Source organism: Anomaloglossus baeobatrachus, chromosome 2, assembly GCF_048569485.1.
Source record: "Anomaloglossus baeobatrachus isolate aAnoBae1 chromosome 2, aAnoBae1.hap1, whole genome shotgun sequence".
NCBI classification, from domain to species: Eukaryota; Metazoa; Chordata; class Amphibia; order Anura; family Aromobatidae; genus Anomaloglossus; species Anomaloglossus baeobatrachus.
Window position 1 is genome coordinate 135,441,803 of NC_134354.1, and position 25,002 is coordinate 135,466,804.

The following is a 25,002-nucleotide window of genomic DNA, read 5'->3' on the forward strand; positions in this document are numbered from 1 at the left end:
ACGGTCGGCCGACCGGGGTCACTACCAGACCGACCAGACTTACTGTCTCAAGGGCCGTTTTCTCCATCGGAATTCTGCGGCCCTGAACCTGACTGTGTGGCTTGTGTGTCCTGGATCCTAGCGTCTTCAGGATTATCCCAAGGGGTCGTTGCCACCATGAGACAGGCTAGGAAGCCCACGTCTGCTAAGATCTACCACAGAACGTGGAAGGTTTTCTTAATCTGGTGCTCTACTCAGGGAGTGTCTCCCTGGCCATTTGCATTGCCTATCTTTCTTTCCTTCCTACAATAGGAGTTAGAAAAGGGCTTGTCGCTAGACTCCCTCAAAGGGCAAGTCTCAGCACTATCCGTGTTTTTTCAGAAGCGTCTAGCACGTCTTTCTAAGGTGCGCACGTTCCCGCAGGGGGTTTGTCATATCGTACCCCCGTACAAGCGGCCGTTGGATCCATGGGATCTGAACAGGGTTCTAGTTGCTCTCCAGAAGCCGCCTTTCGAGCCTCTGAAGGAAGTTTCCTTTTCTCGCCTGTCACAGAAGGTGGCGTTTCTCGTTGCGATCACATCGCTTCGGCGAGTGTCTGAGCTGGCAGCTCTGTCATCCAAGGCTCCCTTCATGGTGTTTCACCAGGACAAGGTAGTGCTGCGCATCATTCCGGAGTTTCTCCCTAAGGTAGTATCCTCGTTTCATCTTAATCAGGATATCTCCTTACCGTCCTTTTGCACTCATCCGGTTCACCGGTATGAGAATGATTTACGTTTGCTAGATCTGGTGAGAGCACTCAGAATCTACATTTCCCGCACGGCGCCCGTACGCCGTTCCGATGCCCTTGTCGCTGGTACGCGCAAGAGGTTGCAGGCTTCTAAAGCCACCCTGGCTCGATGGATCAAAGAACCAATTCTGGAAGCCTACCGTTTTGCAGGGCTTCCGGTTCTTTCAGGGCTGAAAGCCCATTCAACCAGAGCCGTGAGTGCGTCCTGGGCGCTACGACACCAGGCTTCGGCTCAACAGGTGTGCCAGGCAGCTACCTGGTCGAGTCTGCACACTTTCACCAAACATTATCAGGTGCATACCTATGCTTCGGCGGATGCCAGCTTAGGTAGAAGAGTCCTGCAGGCGGCAGTGACATCCCCGTAGGGGAGGGCTGTTTTGCAGCTCTAACATGAGGTATCTCTTTACCCACCCAGGGACAGCTTTTGGACGTCCCAATCGTCTGGGTCTCCCAATAGAGCGCTGAAGAAGAAGGGAATTTTGTTACTTACCGTAAATTCCTTTTCTTCTAGCTCTTATTGGGAGACCCAGCACCCGCCCTGTTGTCCTTCGGGATTTCTTGGTTGTTTGCGGGTACACATGTTGTTCATGTTGAACGGTTTTTCAGTTCTCCGACGTTATTCGGAGTTAATTTGTTTAAACCAGTTATTGGCTTCCTCCTTCTTGCTTTGGCACTAAAACTGGAGAACCCGTGATACCACGGGGGGGTATAGCCAGAGGGGGAGGGGCCTTGCACTTTTTAGTGTAGTGCTTTGTGTGGCCTCCGGAGGGCAGTAGCTATACCCCAATCGTCTGGGTCTCCCAATAAGAGCTAGAAGAAAAGGAATTTACGGTAAGTAACAAAATTCCCTTCTTTTATTGTAGCGCTGGAGTAGTTCTATCCTAGGTTTCTGCCCCTAGTCTTAGGGCTCGTGCGCACGTTGCGTACTTACATGCATTTACGCTGCATATTGCACTGCACCGTAAATGCATGCTTCCTGTATCCCCTGCACAATCTATGAAGATTGTGCATGAGATGTGTGCACGTTGCTTTTATGAACGCAGCGATTTGGGTGCTTAAATTTTAACCCAAATCCGTGCGTTCATAAAAGCAGCATGTCAATTATCTGTGCATTCTGGATGCAGCTCCCACTCTGTCTATGGTGGGGGCAGCATCCCGAGCGCATGAAAACGGCTTTTTTAACAAAAATACTGCATTCATTATGCAGTGTTTCTGCAGTGATTTGGAGCGCACATGTGCTGTTACGTGCGCATGAGCCCTTATACTTAACAGTCGCCATTTTCACCTTCTATCGCTGCCTCTCTCATTGGTCTCCAGCAGTTTGTGACCTGCCGGATCTTTCCAGTGTTTGTTGGAGCAAGCCAAAGATCCCTTTTCAATGCAAATCTATGAAAGCCTCATTCTTGCTCTCATAGACTTGCATTAAGCTCTTGTGATTGTTGACTTCAGTCATAAGTTGCATTCATATGATAGCGTCTTGGTAAGAGAGTGGCACTGAAACTCAACCGCAGGCATCTTCACCTTTTATAGGGAACCTGTCACCAGATTTGGGGCCTATAAAGCTGCGTCCACCACCAGTGGGCTCTTATATACAGCATTCTAACATGCTGTATATAAGAGCCCAGGCCACTGTGTAGAATGTAAAAATCCCTTCATAATACGCACCTAAACGGTCGCTGTGGTGGAGTTGGGTCTTGTGGGCGTCTCCGTTCTCCGGTGCCGTCTCTTTCGGCCATCTTTGTCTTTCTTCTTCTGAAGCCGGGGTGCATGACGCATCCTACGTCATCCACACTCTCCGGTATTGAGGTCCTGCACAGGCGCACTTTGATCTGCCTTGAGCAGGGCAGATCAAAGTACTGTAATGTGCCAAGTGTGTATGAGGTAGAACGCGTCATGCACACAGGCTTCAGAAGGAGGATGAAGATGGCAGAAAGAGGAGGCGCCGGCACTAGAGAACCGAGACACCCATATGGCCCAACTGCACCGCAGCGACCGTTTAGGTAAGTATTATAAAGTCATTTTTACGTTCTACACAGCGGCCTGGGGTCTTATATACATCATGTTAGAATGCTGTATACAAGAGCCCACTGGTGGTGGCCGCAGCTTATAGGCCCCAAATCTGGTGAAAGGTTCCCTTTAAGACTAGGCTCAGTCAAGCCAGATTAAAAACACCACTCCACAGCTGAAAACAAACTTAAATGCTGGAATTGAGCTTTAAGTCTCACTTGAAGCCTTCTCCAATGAAAGTTGCAGAAAGAATTGAGAAAGCTGCTTGTAACTATTGACGTACCTGACCTTCTTTTCTTGAAAATACTTTTGGCTTTAAAAACTGTATGAAAAACATGAAGGTGTAAATGCAGCCTAAGGGGTACTTTGCACACTACGACATCGCAGGTGCGATGTCGGTGGGGTCATGTCGAAAGTGACACACTTCCGGCGTCGCTCTCGACATCGTAGTGTGTAAAGCCTAGATGATACGATTAACGAGCGCAAAAGCGTCGTAATCGTATCATCGGTGTAGTGTCAGCGAAAACCATAATTACCTTGCTGCGACGGTCCGATGTTGTTCCTCGTTCTTGCGGCAGCACACATCGCTGTGTGTGAAGTTGCAGGAGCGAGGAACATCTGCTACCTGCGTCCCGGCCGGCAATGCGGAAGGAAGGAGGTGGGCGGGATGTTTACATCCTGCTCATCTCCGCCCCTCCGCTGCTATTGGCCGCCTGTCGTGTGACGTCGCCATAACGCCGCACGCCCCCCCCTTAATAAGGAGGCGGATCGCCTGCCAGACCGACGTCGCAGGACAGGTGAGTGCATGTGAAGCTGCCGTAGCGATAATGTTCGCTACGCCACCTATCACCATGATATCCCATCTGCGACAGGGGCGGGGACTATCGCACTCGGCATCGCAGCATCGGCTTGCAATGTCGCAGCGTGCAAAGTACCCCTAAGGGTATGTTCATATTTCTAGTCCATGCACATTTTGAGACCTGCTGTATTCTTGCAAAGATGCAGTGTCACTTCTTTAAGTGTTTTTGCAGTGCTTTTCACCTATTCAAATGAATCTGTGAAAAATGCAAGTAAAAAGACTGCACAAAACGCACGTAAAACTAAACAAAAATGTACATAATGTACGCAGCATTTTTTTGCCGTCACGTAGGTTTTTGGTGCAGAAAAAAAGTTGCAAAAAAACAGTATGTGAACATCTCCTAACGATGCAGTTGTTAAAAGTGCTATTATATGTCCCCTACAATGCTATGTGCTTAATGTAAACTGTCAGTTTGGGCTAACATATTTGTTACTACCAGCCTTACTTGTATTACTTGTAATTTTATTATTATTTAATATCCTTCAGCTCAGTCTCGAGCAATGGTGACTTGATGGGTGAATGTTCTATTGGAGGATGGATCTTGTGCAAGCCTAGGTCCACCATGGGCCTTCTCCCACGTTTTCTCGATAGTATCAAGCCATTGGTTCCTGGTCTTTCTTTTTGCCTTGTTCCTTCTATTCTTCTGACCATGATGTCTTTCTTCAGTGATTGCTCTCTTCATATGATGTGTCCAAAAGTAGACAAGTCATGATCCTTGCTTCGAGTGACATATCAAGCTGCATTTTTTTCAACATTGAGTTGTTTGTTCTTCTTGCCATCCACGGTATTGATAACATCCTTCTCCAGCACCTTGTTTCCAAGGCGTTGATTCTTCTCCTGTTTTATTTCTTTATCGTTTAGGTTTATATACACACATGTGTTACCACAGAAAGACCAGACTACGTACTTGCTGTGTCTTCGCCACCAGTGAAATGTTCCTTGATTTGTAGACCTTGTCCAGTGACTTCATTGTTTATTTGCCCACAGCTATTCTAATATTGACTTCCGTTGTCCGCTGCATCTTGGGTGATCATTGATCCTAAGATATATTCACTAATCAGTCAATATCTTTGTCTTCTTTGTATTGAGTTTGTATGTTTGAGCTTTCCATCTTGACACTCCGTAATAAGTCCTCCATTTCATCTACGCTTTTTATTATCAATGTTGTGTCTTCTGCATATTTAAGATTGTTGAAGATACATCCAGCAATTTTGATTCCTTCTTTCAGCAAATCCAATCTTCCTGAAAATAGCGTCTACTATTAATTTTATACCAAATGAACAAATGTACAACATAAAAACATGGGGCTAAACAACAGTTTGCTTTTAGGATGGAATTACTTTAAAATTAAGCTAAATTGAATAACTGTTTAAATTTCTAATTACCAATTTACTTCACTCCATTGGTTTCTACTGACAATGTATTGATACGAGACACGGCCAATCATTGGACACAGCTATTGGCTCTGTAAGGCAGGCCAAAAACCAAGGCTGACATTTATAAGCTGTATCCAGGGGCGTAACTACTGCGGTCGCAGCAGTCGCCATTGCGACCGGGCCCGGGCGGTTAGGGGCTCGCGGCCGGCCGGCAGATCAGCAGCCAGCTCCTTTCTGTGAGAGAGGAGCTGCGCTGTTCCACCGCAGACCACGTGGCGCGGCGGCCGCTATATGACCCAGACGCCGCCGCTGACATCGGGGCCCCCGGCCTGGTGTCAGCGGCGGTGCACTACGCTCCCGTCACCGCGCTCTGCTGTGATATTGCATAGAGCGGCGCCGTCTTCCCCCGTGCCTGCGCGATGGCGTCACTCCTGTACGACTGCTGTGCTGAGTGCACATAACGCAGGGCGGGAGGACGCCGACCGGAGCCACGGGGGAACAAGAACAGAAGTGAGGACGAGCAGCGGTGAAACAAGTAGAGGTGAGGGGAGCTGAGAGGTGAGTATTTGTTTTTTTTTTTTTTTATATATAAATCAGTGAGTACACGGGGAGGCTGGCTGCAGGACACCTGGAGTCCTTAGGGGGGCCTGGCTGCAGGACACCTGGAGTCCTTGGGGGCGACTGGCTGCAGGACACATGGAGTCCTTGGGGGGCCCTGGCTGCAGGACACATGGAGTCCTTGGGGGGGCCTGGCAGCAGGACACATGGAGTCCTTGGGGGGGCCTGGCAGCAGGACACATGGAGTCCTTGGGGGGCCTGGCTGCAGGACACATGGAGTCCTTGGGGGGGCCTGGCAGCAGGACACATGGAGTCCTTGGGGGCGGCTGGCTGTAGGACACATTGAGTCCTTGGGGGGGCCTGGCAGCAGGACACAAGGAGTCCTTGGGGGGGGGGGTCTGGCTGCAGAACAAATGGATTACTTGGGGGGGCCTGGCTGCATGACACATGGAGGCCCTGGGGGGGCTGCATGACACATGGAGGCCCTGGGGGGGCTGGCTGAATGATATATGGAGGCCCTGGGAGAGCTGGCTGCATAACACATGGAGGCCCTGGGGGGGGCTGGCTGCATGACATATGGAGGCCCTAGGGGGGGCTGGCTGCATGACACATGGAGGCCTAGAGGGGCTGACTGCATGACACATGGTTTATTGGTTTATTGTCAGCAGCACATCCCCTGTGTACAAGGTTATGTTGTGGTGTTCAGTGCATAGCATGGCTGCCAGCTATAATGCCATGTCTATGTGCCCATGTACTGCTGCTATTGTAGTAATGGAGTTTATATTCCATCATACATCCACAGTGATCCAGTAAGATTTTGAAGAAGCAGCTAATCTAGAATTTCGTTGTTATGCTAGTAAGAGTCAACATGCTATAATGAAGAAGAAACACAACAAGCACATAATAAACTTTAAGCAGGAGCATATATTTGCAAGATGACAAGTTCACTTTCATAGAGAAAATATGTAAAATCTGGACAATGTTAACACTGGGTGTATACTATATATAGAGCATAAACACTAAACATTGGCTCACAGAGCTCACACTGACATTGGGATCTTTGCAATTGCCGACATTTCCATTATTAATCCAATAAACATAAAATACAAAGTACCCTAATAAAAGCAGCCACAAATAACATCCACGAACATCGACTGTAAAGGTTTGATAAACTGAGTAGTCTGAGATCTCAGATTATCACATTCATCAATGGACTGTAATTAAGTCCGCACAAGAATAAAAATGTAAAAGAAAAATATTCTTCTGTGGTTGTGAATGTTCAGAGGTCCCGCATACATACAGTTTTGTATCTTAAAATGGCCTTTTCTGCCATTTATTAAATCATACTCCATAGATGTGTATTTCTGGACCCTTCAATTCCAGTCCAAAATGGGATCCCAACTTTAGGGACTAAAATCCTCTCAGGAAAGCGGAAGAAATGAAATTTTACTTGTAAAAATTTGCATAACCTATGTGTTGTTGATCCAAAGTATTACACAGTATGCAATGCCAACCATGATTACAGGGTATAAGGCACATGGTATATAAATCCATCAATCCAGAGACTTACAGCATTGGACCATATGTGCCTGGTGGTGTACAACCTCAATTATGTAGCACTGGAAATTTGCTCTAATAAGCCTGTCCCCAAGGCTGGACATGAGAAGGGAATCAAGTAACCGGCACCATAGAAGGATGAAGAATCCAGAGGTATGCATGACTTCATTTTTACCCCTTGTGGAAGAAGATTATCCCAAAGGATGGAGAAGAACAATTCATTACGGTGAAAAATTCTTCCATGATGAATCTTAACATGCTGGATACTGCGGAATGTTTTTGTCATTAGTAAACCTCATAGGAGACAGACTCTGGTGAAGATGCCATGCTGATTTAGAAGAAGCCATCTCCATTCTCTTCTTGTGTTACTGCTTGTATTGCTTGCTCTGGCATCAGGGATGGATCGGTGAGAATGGACGTTGAAGTGCTGAGCTCACATAATGAACTTAGCACAGCTAGATTAAAAGAAATAAGAAAAAAGTACAGATTATTTAAAGTATAACAACATCATTACGGATGACTGAAATTATTTTGGACGTATTCTCCTCTTAGAGCTTCGATTCTCGTATTAATCTACCCATACACTACATAGATCTGTGGACCAAACAAAGTAATTTGACCAACAGCTATCTCAGCTAATTCCCCCTTATCCATGAACATTCGGCAAGACCAAGAATTCATGTTTTCTTTTGGGAGAGTGGAGAAAGTCGCTGCCAAAGATATTTTGGTTGTTCGAGTTCTAACACTTGGTTCTATGAATTCTAAATGTCCCATCCTTCTCTTCCTGTACATTTTCTACTTTGAGTACCCCTTAGAAGGACCTCATACACAATACACATACATCTTGGTCAGTCGGCTACAATAAAATCAGTAGGTTCCATTGACTTTAGTGTGTAAGGGAGACTTAAAACCACAATTCTATATTTATTACCATGTGTCATATTTGACACTCTAGGAGAGGATGAGGATCCCTTGGTGTAGAGCATGGAAATGGGTAAAATCAATTATTGACCATGGCTTTTGATGAGTACATGGTCTCTTACAGTAGTGGTACAATACAGTAGGAACACTTTAGGTGTAGAAGTCATATAATAGTTCTTTCCACACTCACTAGGTCTCAGTGCAGGCAGAGAGCAGTGTTGGTCCAGCCACTCCAGTGATGTCGCTCTTAAATCTGCCATACTTGCTGTAGAAACCATACGGTTAAAAGATTCAAATAGGGGACGGATGAGGATGCTGAACTGGGACCAGTTAAGGGAAGCAACAGGAATGTTTTTTCTCTTTATATTGCATACAATACTAAAAGAAACAATGCTTGTCACATACATCCACTTTAAAGTAAAAACTAAAGTTTATTGGAAGTGCTGAAACATATTTTAATTTCTAATTTGATCTACATACTAATAAATCACCAATTTCATTTATTTCTAATGCATCTATTTATTCGATAAAATATAGTCATATTGGACAACACATATTGCTCTATGCACTAAGCAAACCTGGAAAGATTAGTCTGATCATTGTAAGATGGCCGCCATACATTTCATGGAGGGGAGATATGTATCACAGAGGTGGTTATCCTCTGTGATGGAAGCCTGAAAGCTAGCTCCATTACATATAGTACTGAGAAGGTAAATAGGGTCTGACAAGGGCCAGGTTTACGAGCAGTCAGAGAGATGGGACTGGCTTCTCACATATCCCCACCCCCGGGGGGTTGTATGGTAGACATAAAGTCCAGGTGGATTCATTAGCTCTCTGTGTGTGGAGGTTAGAAGTCCTCCTGTGTGAAGTGTCCTTGTTTGGACTTGTGTGTTGAAGCACATTGTAGTGCCTTTGTTAGGACTGTGTATTTTGTGGTCATGCAAAGAAAGGAAGTTTATTTTTCTGTTTTTGTTGCTCGCTTTATGGCATGTTAATAAAAGCAACCTGGACGTTTTGTTTAAAGTCTCTTCCCTGCTTACCTCAAACGCTGTTGAGTGAGCAGTATCTCGATACCACATAAAATGTCTGTAAATACATAAGGTTTTCATCTAGCCCATAGATTAACACTAGCAGCAGTATAAAACGGTTTGTAAGAAGAATAGTTTCATGGATATAAAGTAGTAGTTATACCAGGAGTCAATAAATAAGGATACTAGCCAAAACTTCCAGTTCTGTAAGGTTCTGCTGTGGACATAGTTCTGGAACATTTGGCGCATGTGCTGAAAGCGTTGATGACTTACTGGCACCCCAGAGGCTGGAAGCTGCTGCTGACACACACTATAGGGAAAGAAATGTACAGTCTTTATTTTTCAACCCATAATCTTACTGATTGCACTAAACATAACCGAGCTTCAAGTAATCCTCTGTCCCACCAAAGGTGTCCTGGCAAAAGCTGCACTCTAATGAGTAGCGACTGTAGGGGCATAAAAGCAATCAGCCAGATTTGCAAACTTCATAAACTGTCTGTACACAGATCTATCATCTTTGATGCCACTGTTAATAATGACGTATAGGATTTGTTCATAACTGTTTATAATGCCTTTCTTAGGACTGGTCCAAAATGGTTTATAATGCCTCTCATAGGACCAGTTCATAACTATTTATAATGCCACTCATAGGACTTGCCCACAATTGCATATATTACTACACAACTTACCATATTTTTCATTTTATAAGATGCACTGAATTATAAGACGCACGCCAAATTTAGAGAAAAAAAGTAAAAAAAAATATGGGGTTTATTTTACAATCTGGTGGTGTCTTACCGAATGGGGGCGACAGCAGTGGTAGAGCGGGGGGGCGGGGGTGGTCACAGGAGGCAGGGGTGGTGCTGGAGTACGGCGATGCTGCGGCCGGCCCAGATCCTCACTGTGGCGCTGTGCTAGAGCAGTGGGCACTGTTCTGTGCTGGGGCAGTGGGCGCTTCTCTATACTGGGGCGGCTGGCACTGCTTTTTGCTGGTGCTCGCTGCAAGGCACTGGCCATTCTGAAGATGTCGGCGGTGCAGGCTTCAAAGAAATGGTAGACAGTCGGCACGTGCGCAGATGAGAACTTGAGCCAAGAGCTCCATCTGCGCACGTGCTGACTCTGTGTGCCATTATTTAAAGAACTTACTGCCGACATCTTCAGAATGGTCTGTGCCTCGCTGCCCGCCTTCCACACAGAGCCTTGCTGCCCGTAGCACAGAGCCTTGCTGCATGACGTATAGAGCCTCACTGCCCGCCTGCCGCACAGTGCCGCGCCGCCTGCTGCACAGAGCAGCGCCGCAGAGAGCAGATCCGCAGCACAGCATTGCCCTGCCTCCTGTGACCCCTCTCCACCACCTCCCGGTAAGCTACATTCAAATTTTAAGACGCACCCCTCATTTTCCTCCCAAATTTTTGGGAAAAGAAGGGAATTTTGTTTACTTACCGTAAATTCCTTTTCTTCTAGCTCCAATTGGGAGACCCAGACAATTGGGTGTATAGGCTATGCCTCCGGAGGCCGCACAAAGTATTACACCAAAAGTGTAAAGCCCCTCCCCTTCTGCGTATATACCCCCCGTGCTCCCACGGGCTCCTCAGTTTTGGTGCAAAAGCAAGAAGGAGGAAAAAAATTATAAACTGGTTTATAGTAAATTCAATCCGAAGGAATATCGGAGAACTGAAACCATTCAACATGAACAACATGTGTACACAAAAAAACAGGGGCGGGTGCTGGGTCTCCCAATTGGAGCTAGAAGAAAAGGAATTTACGGTAAGTAAACAAAATTCCCTTCTTCTTTGTCGCTCCATTGGGAGACCCAGACAATTGGGACGTCCAAAAGCAGTCCCTGGGTGGGTAAATAATACCTCATAATAGAGCCGTAACGGCTCCGTCCTACAGGTGGGCAACCGCCGCCTGAAGGACTCGCCTACTTAGGCTGGCATCCGCCGAAGCATAGGTATGCACCTGATAGTGTTTCGTGAAAGTGTGCAGGCTCGACCAGGTAGCCGCCTGACACACCTGTTGAGCCGTAGCCTGGTGCCTCAAAGCCCAGGACGCACCCACGGCTCTGGTAGAATGGGCCTTCAGCCCTGAGGGAACCGGAAGCCCAGCAGAACGGTAAGCTTCGAGAATTGGTTCCTTGATCCACCGAGCCAGGGTTGATTTGGGAGCCTGTGACCCTTTACGCTGGCCAGCGACAAGGACAAAGAGTGCATCCGAGCGGCGCAGGGGCGCCGTACGAGAAATGTAGAGTCTGAGTGCTCTCACCAGATCTAACAAGTGCAAATCCTTTTCACATTGGTGAATTGGATGAGGGCAAAAAGAGGGTAAGGAGATATCCTGATTGAGATGAAAAGGGGATACCACCTTAGGTAAAAATTCCGGAACCGGGCGCAGAACCACCTTGTCCTGGTGAAACACCAGGAAAGGGGCTTTGCATGACAATGCTGCTAGCTCAGACACTCTCCGAAGTGAAGTGACTGCTACTAGGAAAACCACTTTCTGCGAAAGGCGTGCGAGAGAAATATCCCTTATTGGCTCGAACGGTGGTTTCTGAAGAACCATCAGCACCCTGTTCAGATCCCAGGGTTCCAACGGACGTTTGTAAGGAGGGACGATGTGACAAACCCCCTGCAGGAACGTGCGTACCTGTGGAAGTCTGGCCAAGCGCTTCTGAAAAAAAAACACAGAGAGCGCAGAGACTTGTCCCTTAAGGGAGCCAAGCGACAAACCCTTTTCTAATCCGGACTGAAGAAAGGACAGAAAAGTGGGCAAGGCAAATGGCCAGGGAGAAAGACCCTGATCAGAGCACCATGACAGGAATATCTTCCACGTCCTGTGGTAGATCTTGGCGGACGTTGGTTTCCTAGCCTGTCTCATAGTGGCAATGACCTCTTGAGATAATCCTGAAGACGCTAAGATCCAGGACTCAATGGCCACACAGTCAGGTTGAGGGCCGCAGAATTCAGATGGAAAAACGGCCCTTGAGACAGCAAGTCTGGTCGGTCTGCTAGTGCCCACGGTTGGCCGACCGTGAGATGCCACCGATCCGGGTACCACGACCTCCTCGGCCAGTCTGGAGCGACGAGGATGGCGCGGCGGCAGTCGGTCCTGATCTTGCGTAACACTCTGGGCAACAGTGCCAGCGGAGGAAACACATAAGGGAGTTGAAACTGCGACCAATCCTGAACTAAGGCGTCTGCCGCCAGAGCTCTGTGATCGTGAGAACGTGCCATGAATGCCGTGACCTTGTTGTTGTGCCGGGATGCCATTAGGTCGACGTCCGGCATCCCCCAGCGGCAACAGATCTCCTGAAACACGTCCGGGTAAAGGGACCATTCCCCTGCGTCCATGCCCTGGCGACTGAGAAAATCTGCTTCCCAGTTTTCCACGCCCGGGATGTGAACTGCGGAGATGGTGGAGGCCGTGGCTTCCACCCACATCAAAATCCGCCGGACCTCCTGGAAGGCTTGCCGACTGCGTGTTCCTCATTGGTGGTTGATGTAAGCCACCGCTGTGGAGTTGTCCGACTGAATTCGGATCTGCTTGCCTTCCAGCCACTGCTGGAACGCTTTTAGGGCTAGATACACTGCCCTGATCTCCAGAACATTGATCTGAAGTGAGAACTCTTGCCGAGTCCACGTACCCTGAGCCCTGTGGTGGAGAAAAAACTAATCCCCAAACTGACAGACTCGCGTCCGTCGTGACCACCGCCCAGGATGGGGGTAGGAAGGATTTCCCCTTCGATAATGAAGTAGGATGAAGCCACCACCGAAGGGAAGCTTTGGTTGCCTGAGAGAGGGAGACGTTCCTGTCGAGGGACGTCGGCTTCCTGTCCCATTTGCGTAGGATGTCCCATTGAAGAGGACGCAGGTGAAACTGCGCGAACAGGACTGCCTCCATTGCTGCCACCATCTTCCCCAGGAAGTGCATGAGGCGCCTCAAGGGGTGTGATTGACCTTGAAGGAGAGATTGCACCCCCGTCTGCAGTGAGCGCTGCTTGTTCAGCGGAAGCTTCACTATCGCTGAGAGGGTATGAAACTCCATGCCAAGATATGCCAGCGATTGGGCCGGTGTCAGATTTGACTTTGGAAAATTGATGATCCACCCGAAACTCTGGAGAGTCTCCAGAGTCGCGGTGAGGCTGTGCTGGCATGCCTCTTGAGAGGGAGCCTTGACCAGCAGATCGTCTAAGTAAGGGATCACCGAGTGACCCTGAGAGTGGAGGACCGCAACTACTGCAGCCATGGCCTTGGTGAAAACCCGTGGGGCTGTCGCCAGGCCGAACGGCAGTGCCACGAACTGCAGGTGTTCGTCTCCTATGGCGAAGCGCAGGAAGTGCTGATGCTCTGGAGCAATCGGTACGTGGAGATAAGCATCTTTGATATCGATCAATGCAAGGAAATCTCCTTGGGACATTGAGGCGATGACGGAGCGGAGGGATTCCATCCGGAACCGCCTGGTCTTTACGTGTTTGTTGAGCAGTTTTAGGTCCAGGACAGGACGGAAAGACCCGTCCTTCTTTGGAACCACAAACAGGTTGGAGTAAAAACCGTGACCCTGTTGCTGAACAGGAACAGGGACCACCACTCCTTCTGTCTTCAGAGTGCCCAGCGCCTGCAGAAGAGCATCGGCTCGCTCGGGAGGCGGAGATGTTCTGAAAAATCGAGTCGGAGGACGAGAGCCGAACTCTATCCTGTAACCGTGAGACAGAATGTCTCTGACTTAGACCGCCATGGATCGGAGTTCCTCTGATCCTTCTGAGGCCTTTTGTACGAGGAGAATTGGGACCTGCCCGCACCCCGAAAGGACCGAAACCTCGACTGTCCCCTCCTCTGTTGGGGTAATTTTGGTTTGGCCTGGGGTAAGGATGTTTCCTTTCCCATGGATTGTTTGATGATTTCATCCAGCCTCTCACCAAACAAACGGTCGCCAGAAAATGGCAAACCGGTTAAGCACTTTTTGGAAGCCGAATCTGCCTTCCATTCCCGTAGCCACAAGGCTCTGCGTATTGCCACCGAATTGTCGGCTGCAACCGCCGTAGGCTCGCAGAGTCCAGGACAGCATTAATAGCGTAGGACGCAAATGCCGACGTTTGAGAAGTTATGGACGCCCCTTGCGGCGCAGACGTACGTGTGAGTGCGTCAATTTGCGCTTGACCCGCTGCAATAGCTTGGAGTGCCCATACGGCTGCGAATGCTGGAGCAAAAGACGCGCCGATAGCTTGATAGATGGATTTCAACCAGAGCTCCATCTGTCTGTCAGTGGCATCCTTGAGTGAAGCCCCATCTTCAACAGCAACTATGGATCTAGCCGCCAGTCTGGAGATTGGAGGATCTACCTTGGGACACTGAGTCCCGCCCTTGACCACGTCCGGGGGGAAGGGATAACGTGTATCCTTAAGGCGCTTGGAAAAAACGCTTATCTGGACAAACTCGGTGTTTCTGGACTGTCTCTCTGAAGTCGGAGTGATCCAGAAACATACTCGTTGTACGCTTGTGGAACCTGAAACGGAATTTCTCCTGCTGAGAGGCTGACTCCTCTACTGGAGGAGCCGAGGGAGAAATATCCAACATTTGATGTATGGACGCGATAAGATCATTCACTATGGCGTCACCATCAGGAGTATCAAGGTTGAGAGCGGCCTCAGGATCCGAATCCTGATCAGCTACCTCCGCTTCATCATACAGAGAGTCCCCCTTCTGAGACCCTGAACAATGTGATGAGGTCCAGGGGATTTCCCAGCGAGCTCGCTTAGGCGGTCTGGGGCTGCGGTCCGTGTCAGAGACCTCACCCTGGGATCTATGAGACACCCCGGGGGAACATTGTTGTTCCAACTGAGGGGAACCAGGGGGCAATGATTCCACAGTGCCCATGGTCTGAGATACCGGTCTGAACTGCAAAGCTTCTAGAATCTTAGCCATAGTCTCAGAAAGTCTGTCAGTAAAAACTGCAAACTCCGTCCCTGTCACCTGGACAGTGTTAGCTGGTGGTTCCCCCTGGGCCCCCCTTAGCAGAGGCTCTGGCTGAGCAAGTGCCACAGGGGCCGAGCAGTGCACACAATGAGGGTCAGTGGAACCTGCCGGTAGCGAGGTCGTACATGCGGCGCAGGCAGCATAGTAAGCCTGTGTTTTGGCACCCCTGCCTCTTGTGGGTGCCATGCTGTTGTCTCCCCTGAGCAACACAATAGGGTATATAGCCAGAAATCCACCGTGCACCATACAGTGTAAAGTATAGCCTATAAACATATAATCTATAATTACACTTCAGCACAAGTGGGGCCAGCACCTCAGGTGCTGATTACCGCCCGCTTAAAGCGGTTGTGTGGCCACCAGCATCCCTGCCTGGGTCCCCCAGAGCTTGTCTCCCCTCTGCAGCGTCAGGGGAGCTGACAGGAATGGCTGCCGGCGTCCTGAGGAGAGGAGGGAGCCGTGGGCGTGACCCAGAAAGTGCGGGAACTGGTGCCCCACTGTGCACAGTGAGGGGGGTGGAGTATGCAAAGCATGCTCCAGCCCTCAGTGCTGCCGTCCTGTACAGCGTCCCGCCCTTCACCTGACTGGCAGGGCTGGGGGCGGGAAGAAAAAGAGACTAGGCCGCAAAAGCCGGGGACTCGAGTTATCAGCGCGGCCGCCGTATAAGCGCGGTCGGCGCGGAAGTCCCCGGCGCACTAACAGTCCCAGCCGCGCCGCAGTGATAACAATGGCAGCGGCGGTCAGCGCGGCAGTCCCCATACACTAACACACTCAGCGACGCTGCAGTGTGTAATGGCACAAACGCAGTCAGCGCCGCGGTCCCCGGTGCACTAGCACACCCAGCAATGCTGGAGTGTTGCTGTGCGCGGTCCCCACGGGGACACAGAGTACCTCAAAGTAGCAGGGCCATGTCCCTGAACGATACTCGGCTCCTATCCAGCAGAGTCCTCAGGAGCTGTGGATGGAGCACGGTCTCATGTGCCTGGAGACCGATAGGATCCCACTTCACCCAGAGCCCTAAGGGGGATGGGGAAGGAAAACAGCATGTGGGCTCCAGCCTCCGTACCCGCAATGGATACCTCAACCTTAACAACACCGCCGACAAGAGTGGGGTGAGAAGGGAGCATGCTGGGGGCCCTGTTATGGGCCCTCTTTTCTTCCACCCGACATAGTCAGCAGCTGCTGCTGACTAAGCTGTGGAGCTATGCGTGCATGTCTGCCTCCTTCGCACAAAGCAAAAAACTGAGGAGCCCGTGGGAGCACGGGGGGTGTATACGCAGAAGGGGAGGGGCTTTACACTTTTGGTGTAATACTTTGTGCGGCCTCCGGAGGCATAGCCTATACACCCAATTGTCTGGGTCTCCCAATGGAGCGACAAAGAAAAGTGTGTCTTATAATCCGAAAAATACGGTACTAATATAAGACGTCTGCTGCTATTATTATGACTTTATGTTTTTTATCAAATGTTATTCAAAAGTCTAAAAGCTCAACAAACAAAGAACATTCCTTGAATTTCGATCCTGCTGGATCCCCCCAGACTCAGCATTTTACTCTGAACTTTAGGTAAATTATTTTCATGGAGGTTCGGATATCACAAATGCTTCGGAGCGGTTATATCCCCTGGTTCCTCCTACACTCAGAACCATAACACACGGTGACCCCACTAGTGTGCCTCCTCGCTGCACAATTTGGTAATTGGTCATAGCTGCACAATGTGAAGCATTGGTATAATACTGTGCGCTCGGTAACAACCTGGGGTTACAAACCCATTCTGACGTTATGTCGCTAGGAGGCGCCATATTTCTTTTTTTCTTTCCTCAGCCCACTTCTGGTTTATGTTACTATTTCAATTCTTAATGAATGTTTCTTTCTTGCTTACTTGATGGTGTCACTGAGCTCCTGTACCTGACGGCGCAGACGCTGGGATTCTTCCTGTAGCTGGGTCCTCTCCTGCTGCAGCTTACAGATATATTCAGCCGTCTTCTGCAAGATGGTGGCCTTGCTGAACTAAAAAGATCAGTATTGTGTTACTACTTGTCGCTGACATAACTATTAGGCCTTATTCACACAGTGCAGTTTAGGGCAGTATTTTGCATTGCTGTTTGTAATTAGGGGCAATATCCAAAATAGCAGTTGCACTCAAGTAAAGGGAAGTAGAAAAAACAAGAATGTAGATGGTGAATATTGGAATATGAATACGCATTACTGCCAGGAAAATGTTTTTTTGAAAAATATGAGTTACTTAGCAAATAAAGGTGGCCAAATTCACTTGTGCCTAGATACCACATCAAGGTGTAACTCTCATCTGTGTCTTAATATAATTTCTATGTCTCTCTTGTAAAAACTGACCTTTTATATGGATTAGAATAGAACCTGCAAAAGGAAAATTAAAATACCTGAAATAACTGGGAGGAGGGAGCAGACAAAGGACATGACTCCATAATGCAAACTAGAAAAAATGCTGGCACTTCCTAATCTCATAGTCTGAACTAGTGCATACTGAACACCTTGACGTGGTTTCTGGGCAATGTTTCAATGGTCTAGTTAGGGCTCGTTCAGAAGGGCGTATAATTGGTCCATGTGTTCTCTGATACCATACAGACAGCACACTGACCCATAAAAGTCAATATGGTCGTTCATATTAATGTTTTCTATATGGACACCAATGATTTCCATGTAAAAAAAAATAAAATTGCAGCCTGCACTACTTTGATTCGCATTCACCCATTATAAATGAATGGGTGGTCAAGAAAAGTGTCACATGTGGGTTACCTTCTAGACGTCATACATTTTTCATGGATCTATTCCAATTATTAAGATAGAAAACTGTATTTGACTTTTTATTAAATTGCTCATGTAAGACATGTATTCCATATGGAGGTGCAAAATGGTCACACAGCTGGCGTACGGATGAAAAATCGTTATTTGTTTCTTGATCAATAATGGGTGACATTTTTAAGTGCTGATGTGAATGCGTAAAGCTGGGATAACTCGAAAAGATGCAAAAACATCTATTTTTTGTAAAAAGAAATAAATGTTTTTGCATCCATTATTGTGCTACCTATGTCTATTTTTCATCTCCATGTTGCATCGATACTTTAGTTTTTTACGCCCATGTTCCATCTGTGTGTCTGATTTGCATATGCATATGACACGCAGTTTTAACATGAACAATGTAATAAATAATAATGGTCAAATACAGTCTCGTACAGTGAGGAAAATAAGTATTTGATACGTTGCCCATTTTACAAGTTTTCCCTCCTACAAAGAATGGAGACATCTGTAATTTTTATTGTAGGTGCACTACAACAGTGACAGAAAGAATAAAATCCAGAAAATTACATGTTTAAACAATTAATTTGAATTTTATTGATTGAAATAAGTACTTCATACAATAGAAAAAAAACCCAGAACTTATTATTTGGTACAGAAACCTTTGTTTGCAATTACAGAGGTCAGACGTTTCCCGTAGTTCTTGACCAATTTTGCACACACTGCAGCAGAGATTTTGGCCCACTCCTCCATATAGCTCTTTTAGGTTTTGGGACTGTCACTGGGCAACATTGTGTTTCAACTCCCTCCTAAGATCTTCTATTGGGTTCAGGTCTGGAGACTGGCTAGGCCACTCCAAGACCTTGAAAAGTAGATTTTGGGTACTCACCGTAAAATCTCTTTCTTGGAGCCTTCATTGGGAGACACAGAGACCATGGGTTGTATGCTGCTGCCACTAGGAGGCGACACTAAGCAAAACAAGGAAAACTCCTCCTATGCAGTATACACCCACCAACTGGCAATCATTCCTCAGTTAGTGAGAAAGCAATAGGAGACAACAAGTAAAGAACGAACAATCTTACAGAAGTGAACATTAAACTCAACATTCAACAGTAACATATGTCCAACACAAGGGCGGGTGCTGTGTCCCCCAATGAAGGCTCCAAGAAAGAGATTTTACGGTGAGTACCCAAAATCTACTTTTCTTTATCGCTTCATTGGGGGACACAGAGACAATGGGACGTCCTAAAGCAGTCCCACGGGTGGGTCTAATGTTACTCTCAGGGCTGACCTCGGTCCACTGCAGCCTGCAGAACTCGTCTACCGAGGCTCGCATCAGACGATGCGAAGGTGTGGACCCTGTAGAACTCTGTGAAGGTGTGGAGCGAAGACCAGGTGGCCGCTTTGCAAAGCTGCGACGCTGGAGCGTGGTGACGGACCGCCCAAGAGGCTGCCACCGCCCTGGTGGAATGGGCCGTAATCCTGAGTGGGCGCGTTCTCCCTCTTACCCGGTAGGCTTCCAGCACGGCAGAGCGGATCCATCGATCAATGGAGGACTTGGAGGCAGGTAGGCCTCTGCGAGGGCCGGATGGAAGCACAAATAGGGAATCCGACCGTCTGAAATGAGACTCTGACCAAGTCCAGCTTGTGGAGAAGAATCTCACGAGGGTGAGAAGGATTCGGGCAAAAGGAGGGAAGAACAATGTCCTCGTTGAGATGGAAAGAGGAGACCACCTTGGGAAGAAAGGACGGTACCGGCCGGAGGACTACCTTATCCTGGTGGAAGACGAGATAGGGAGAGCGGCAGGAAAGCGCCGCTAGTTCAGATATCCGCCTGATTGATGTGATGGCAACTAAGAAGGCGACCTTCCAAGAAAGGAACGTTAGAGACACCTCCTGAATAGGTTCGAAGGGGGTATGCTGAAGAATGGACAGAACTAGGTTGAGGTCCCAGGGCTCCACAGGAGGCTGAACGGGGGGCACTGAATGAGCGGCCCCTTGGATGAATGTGCGAACCTGTGAGTGAGAGGCAATCCTCTTCTGGAAGAGAATGGAAAGAGCAGACACTTGCCCTTTGAGAGAGCTGAGTGCCAACCCTGCATCCAGACCAGACTGCAGGATTGACAACAGAACTGGTAGGGAGAAGGTCATGGCTGTGACCTGGTTAGCTTCACACCAGCGGAAGTAGGCCTTCCACGTACGGTGGTAGATGTGAGAAGAGGAAGGCTTCCGTGCTTTAATCATTGTTTGGACGACCCTTTCTGAGAATCCCGAAGAAGTTAGTACTGCGGCTTCAACGGCCATGCCGTTAAATTGAGCGACTGTGAATTCTGGTGAAGAAAAGGTCCCAGAGTGAGAAGTTCCGGGACGTCTGGAAGTCTCCACGGAACGTCGGCGAGAAGGTGCACGAGTTCTGCGTACCACGGGCGACGGGGCCAAGAGAATCACCGGTACTCCTTCCGATTTGATCTTCTTGACTAATTTGGGGATAAGCGGAAGCGGAGGAAAGAGGTACGGCAGAGAGAACTGCGACCAGGGAAACGCTAGGGCGTCCGTTGCGAGCGCCAGTGGGTCTCTTGCTCTGGAGACGAACTGGGGCACCTTGTGATTCCACCTGGAGGCCAGGAGATCTACGTCGGGGGTCCCCCACCTGGAACAGATCTGCTGGAAGATTCTGGGATTGAGGGACCACTCTCCCGCGTCGAGTCCTTCTCGGCTGAGGAAGTCGGCGGCCCAATTGTCCATTCCCGGGATGTGGACCGCTGAGATCGCTGGGATGTTCTGTTCGGCCCAGTCGAGGATTTGAGATACCTCCTTCATCGCCGCTCGGCTGCGTGTTCCGCCCTGATGGTTTATGTAGGCCACAGTGGTCGCATTGTCGGACTGTACCCAAATCGGGTGTCCTAGAAGCAGGGACTCCCAGTGAAGGAGAGCCAGGCGAAATGATCTGAGTTCCAAGATGTTTATGGGAAGCTTGTTTCCGGCTCGGTCCAGCGACCCTGAACTGTAAGGTCTTGGAATGTGGCTCCCCAGCCTAGCAGGCTGGCGTATGTCGTGATGACCTTCCATCGAAGGGGAAGAAATAATCTCCCTTGGAGGGTGAGGGGAGAGCGTTTCCACCATTCCAATGACTCTCTGACTCAAGGAGGGAGCGCGATTGGTCGATCCAGGGAGTGAAGAGACTTGTCCCATGTTGCTAGAAGGAGACCCTGAAGAGGGCGAGTATGGAATTGACTGTAGGGCACCGCTTCCATTGATGCCACCATTTTTCCGAGAATGCTCATGCAGTACCGAAGAGAGCAACGGGGTGCGCGTTGGAGCTTCCAAATCCCCCTGAGGATAGCTGAGAGCTTGTCCTTGGGCAGAAGAACCTTCGCCTGTGCGGTGTCGAAGATCATGCGGAGGAATGAGATGCGTTGAGCCGGGATCAGAGATGACTTTGGTCTGTTGATCAACCAGCCGAGATGGTCTAGCGTATCCAAAGTGATGTTGAGGCTGTCGCGGCACTCCGACGCCGAGGGAGCCTTGATCAAAATGTCGTCCAGGTACGGGATGGCTAGAATTCCCCGGGTCCGAAGAATAGCCATGACAGTTGCCATCATCTTGGTGAAGACTCTGGGAGCTGTCGAGAGCCCGAATGGGAGAGCTGTGAATTGAAAGTGTTGCTCCTGAACCACGAAGCGTAAGAATCTCTGATGAGCTGGAAAGATCGGGATGTGGAGATAGGCGTCCTGGATGTCCACCGAACAAAGGAACTCCCTGGGTTCCATGGATGCTATCACTGAGCGCAGAGACTCCATGCGGAATCGACGGAGGCGGACCCGCCTGTTGAGGCGCTTCAGGTCCAGAATGGGACGGACTGTGCCATTCTTCTTCGGGACAACGAAAAGGTTTGCTTAAAAACCCCGAAATCGGTCTTGAGGGGGGACGGGGGTGATGACCCCAGAGTCTCGCATGGACTGGATGGCTGCGAAGAATCCCTTGGTGAGAGAGGGATCCTTGGGGGGTTTGGACTTGACGAAGCGCGAGCGTAGGAGAGAAGACAACTCTATCTTGTAGCTGTGAGAGACGACGTCTCGGACCCAGGCGTCGTCTATCACGGAAAGCCACGCGCTTCTGAACATGCGGAGGCGATCGCCGACCCTGGATGAGGATCCGGGAATGGGAGCCCAGTCATGCGGAGGAGAATCTGTTAGATCTGGAGCTGGAGGTCTTGGACTGCTGGCCACGGGAACGCCAGGAACGCCAGTGGGGTGTTGCCTTAAAGGAGGGCTTCCGTCTCTCCTGCCGTGCTGGTGACCGCTCCCGATGTGTGTTGGTGTTGGTAGAAAATTGACGAAAGGGACGAAAGGGAAAAACCCGTCGTTTGGGAGGGGCACGGGGGATCCTTCGTTGGGGAAGGAAGGTACTTTTGCCCCCAGTAGCCTCAGAGATGATCTTGTCCAGCTTTTCTCCGAAGAGTCTGGCACTAAAAAAGGGAAGACTGGTGAGAGACTTTTTGGATGCTGAGTCCGCGTTCCACGCTTTAAGCCACAAGGCTCTGCGGATTGCAGTAATGTTGCCGGCTGCCAGGGCTGCGGAAGCAGCAGAGTCGAGGGACGCAGCAACTAGATACTTTCCGGCATCTGCGATCTGATCTGCCAGATCTGCCAGCTCGGGGCTGGGAGCTTCAGCCAGGATACCACGCCGACGGAGCTTTGCCCATGCGGAGACAGCCTTGGAGACCCAGGTGGATGCAAAGGCTGGAGTGATGGCGGAGCCGGAGGCTTCAAAGGCCGACTTGGCTAAGGATTCTATGGTCCTGAGACACTGACCACTTCTGAAGAAGTTCCGGTGGAAATGGATAAAGGACCTGTGCCCGCTTGCGCCTCTGGAAACGCTTGTCGGGATGTTCCCACTGTCTAGAGAAAACGTCCTCAAATTCCCTATGGTTGCCAAAGCTTCTTGGCAGCTTCTTGGCCCTTTTGAAAGGGACCGATTGACTGGTAGGAGCCGGATCTACATCCTTCACCTCTAGGGTCTGGTTGACGGCAATGACCAAACTGTCCATCATACTGGTCAGCTTGGAGATATGTTCAGAGTCCAGATCGGAGTCAGAATCAGGGTCCTGGTCCGAATCTGGGGCTGCCGCAGATGAGGTAGGAGATAGAGAGCGTATTGCTCTGGAGGCCATAGAGGGGCTAGGGGAGCTGGAGGATGACCCCGAGAAGGACCGCTTCCTAGACCTCCTGTGTGTTCTGCCCTGCCGGGCTGGTGGCGCTGCGGGCTCAGACTCGCTCTGGGTCACCGGGGGGACTCCAGAGGTGGAAGCGGGCAGACGCTCTATGGCTGAAACTAAGGTTTGAGATACCTTAGTTAGGTTGTCCACGGACTGAGAGAGAGCTGTGGCCCACTCAGGTGTGGGGACCGAGTCCTCGTTACGGGCGGTGGGGGGCTCCGTAGTAGTCATGCTAGGGGTGCTACAGGCTAGGCAGATGGGGAGGACTGCCCTGAGGGAAACTTTTTTAGACAAGAGGTGCAGGCGAAGTGAAGTACTATGGCCTGTGGCTGAGAGCAGGTCGCTCTTGTGCTGGACATGGGACAGCAGGGAGGGAGAGAAGAAACAGAGCAGAGGATGCCAGGTGGATGGGTACTGGGGAAGGAGCTGCCTCCCAGTGGCAGAGCTTACCCAGATTCTGGCGTCCTGTGTGTGCTGGCGCTGTGTCCTGTCTGAAGCTGGCGCTGTGTCCTGTCTGAAGCTGCAGGCTGAGGAAGAAGAGGTGGGGGCTCCGGGGAGCTGCAGGGTACGGGGTCGGAGGCTGCACCTGGAACGCTGCCGCCGCACAGAGGGATCGCAGGGCTGTAATGGCGCTGCTGAGGGTGTCCGGGCTGGGGGAGGAGCAGGAAAGGAGCGCGAAAAAACGGCACGCTGCAGAGGGAAGGACTGCAGGGATTGGCTGAGAGAGAGAAGGCCCGTGAATGGATAGAAAAGGGCGCGCAGAGGGCTGCTGGGAATGGCTGTAGGAGCGGGCGGGCCTGCTGGGAAGCAAGGACCCGCGCGATAGGCCGGCCTGGAGGGGGCGTGGCCGGACGGGAGCTAGGCCGGAGAAGCCGGGGGCTAAATTAGGGATGAGGCCGCAGGGGGAGCCGGTGAACAGCGCCGAGGACGGGAGGGAGAGACGGGGGCAGTGCCTGTCTAAAGGGGAGCTGACCCGGGGTAAGCTAATCCTATGGATCCTAATCCTTTTTTTTCCCTTTCCTTTTTTTTTTTTTTTTTTTTAACGGAGCCCCCCATGACCCAGGACAATGGATGAGTACCTGTCCCGATGGCTGATAGTCCTCCTTGATCCTGGCTTGATCCTGGGCTCCTGGGAAAGATATAGGGAGACGGGTATCTTCCAGTGTGATTTTTCGTCTCCCCTCCCTGATGAGACCGGCTGTGGAGGACGAGCGTGCAGGGGGAGGGGGGCAAGGACCATCCACCTGTCCCTCTGTGCGGATGCCCCCCAAACAGTCTTGAGAGTGTTAGGGGGGTAGGGTCCTGCCAGACAGACACGGAGGACAACGGAAGTGGCGGACCCCACTTCTGTGCCACCGGTTAGGGGGGAGAGCAGGGTGAGCTATTACACCCTGTCACCCGACGAGCTGTGTCTGAAACAAAAAAAAGGAAAATATTAAAAATACAAACCTGAGGGGCTGAGAGCAGCCCCAAGTGTGTCCACCTCCTATGGAAACTAAGCTTAAACTGAGGAATGATTGCCAGTTGGTGGGTGTATACTGCATAGGAGGAGTTTTCCTTGTTTTGCTTAGTGTCGCCTCCTAGTGGCAGCAGCATACAACCCATGGTCTCTGTGTCCCCCAATGAAGCAATAAAGAAATGAGTATTACGAAGACACTCCTTAGTTACTCTGGCTGTGTGGCTGTGTGTTTCATGGCATTGCCATGCTGGAAGACCCAACCCCAACCCATCTTTAATGCTCTTACTGAGAGAAGGAGGTTGTTGGCCAAAATCTTGCAATACATGACCCTATCCATCCTCTTTTCAATATGGTGCAGTTGTCCTCTCCCCTTTACAGAAAATCAACCCCAACGTATGAGGTTTCACCCCCATGCTTCACGGTTGGGATGGTATTCTTGGGGTTGTATTCATCCTTTTACCTCCAAACACGGTGAGTTTAGTTGATACCAAAAAGTTCAATTTTGGCCTCAT

At 49.7% G+C, this 25,002-nt stretch overlaps 1 protein-coding gene across 3 annotated transcripts in view; it reads right to left on the reverse strand.

Annotated features, from left to right (window-relative positions):
* Positions 1–6,483: 6,483 nt before the first annotated feature.
* Positions 6,484–25,002, reverse strand: part of MLXIPL (MLX interacting protein like) — a 138,997-nt gene continuing 120,478 nt past the window's right edge. For 2 of the 3 annotated variants that reach the window (XM_075333292.1, XM_075333291.1), the window contains exons 14-17: positions 16,921–17,048; positions 9,259–9,382; positions 8,235–8,364; positions 6,484–7,578 (exon numbers count right to left, since the gene is read on the reverse strand). In XM_075333292.1, the coding sequence (XP_075189407.1) occupies positions 7,457–7,578; positions 8,235–8,364; positions 9,259–9,382; positions 16,921–17,048 (504 nt within the window). In that variant the 3' untranslated portion in view covers positions 6,484–7,456. Of the gene's footprint in view, positions 7,579–8,234; positions 8,365–9,258; positions 9,383–16,920; positions 17,049–25,002 lie in introns of those variants that run through there. The other variant, XM_075333293.1, reaches the window with a different exon arrangement.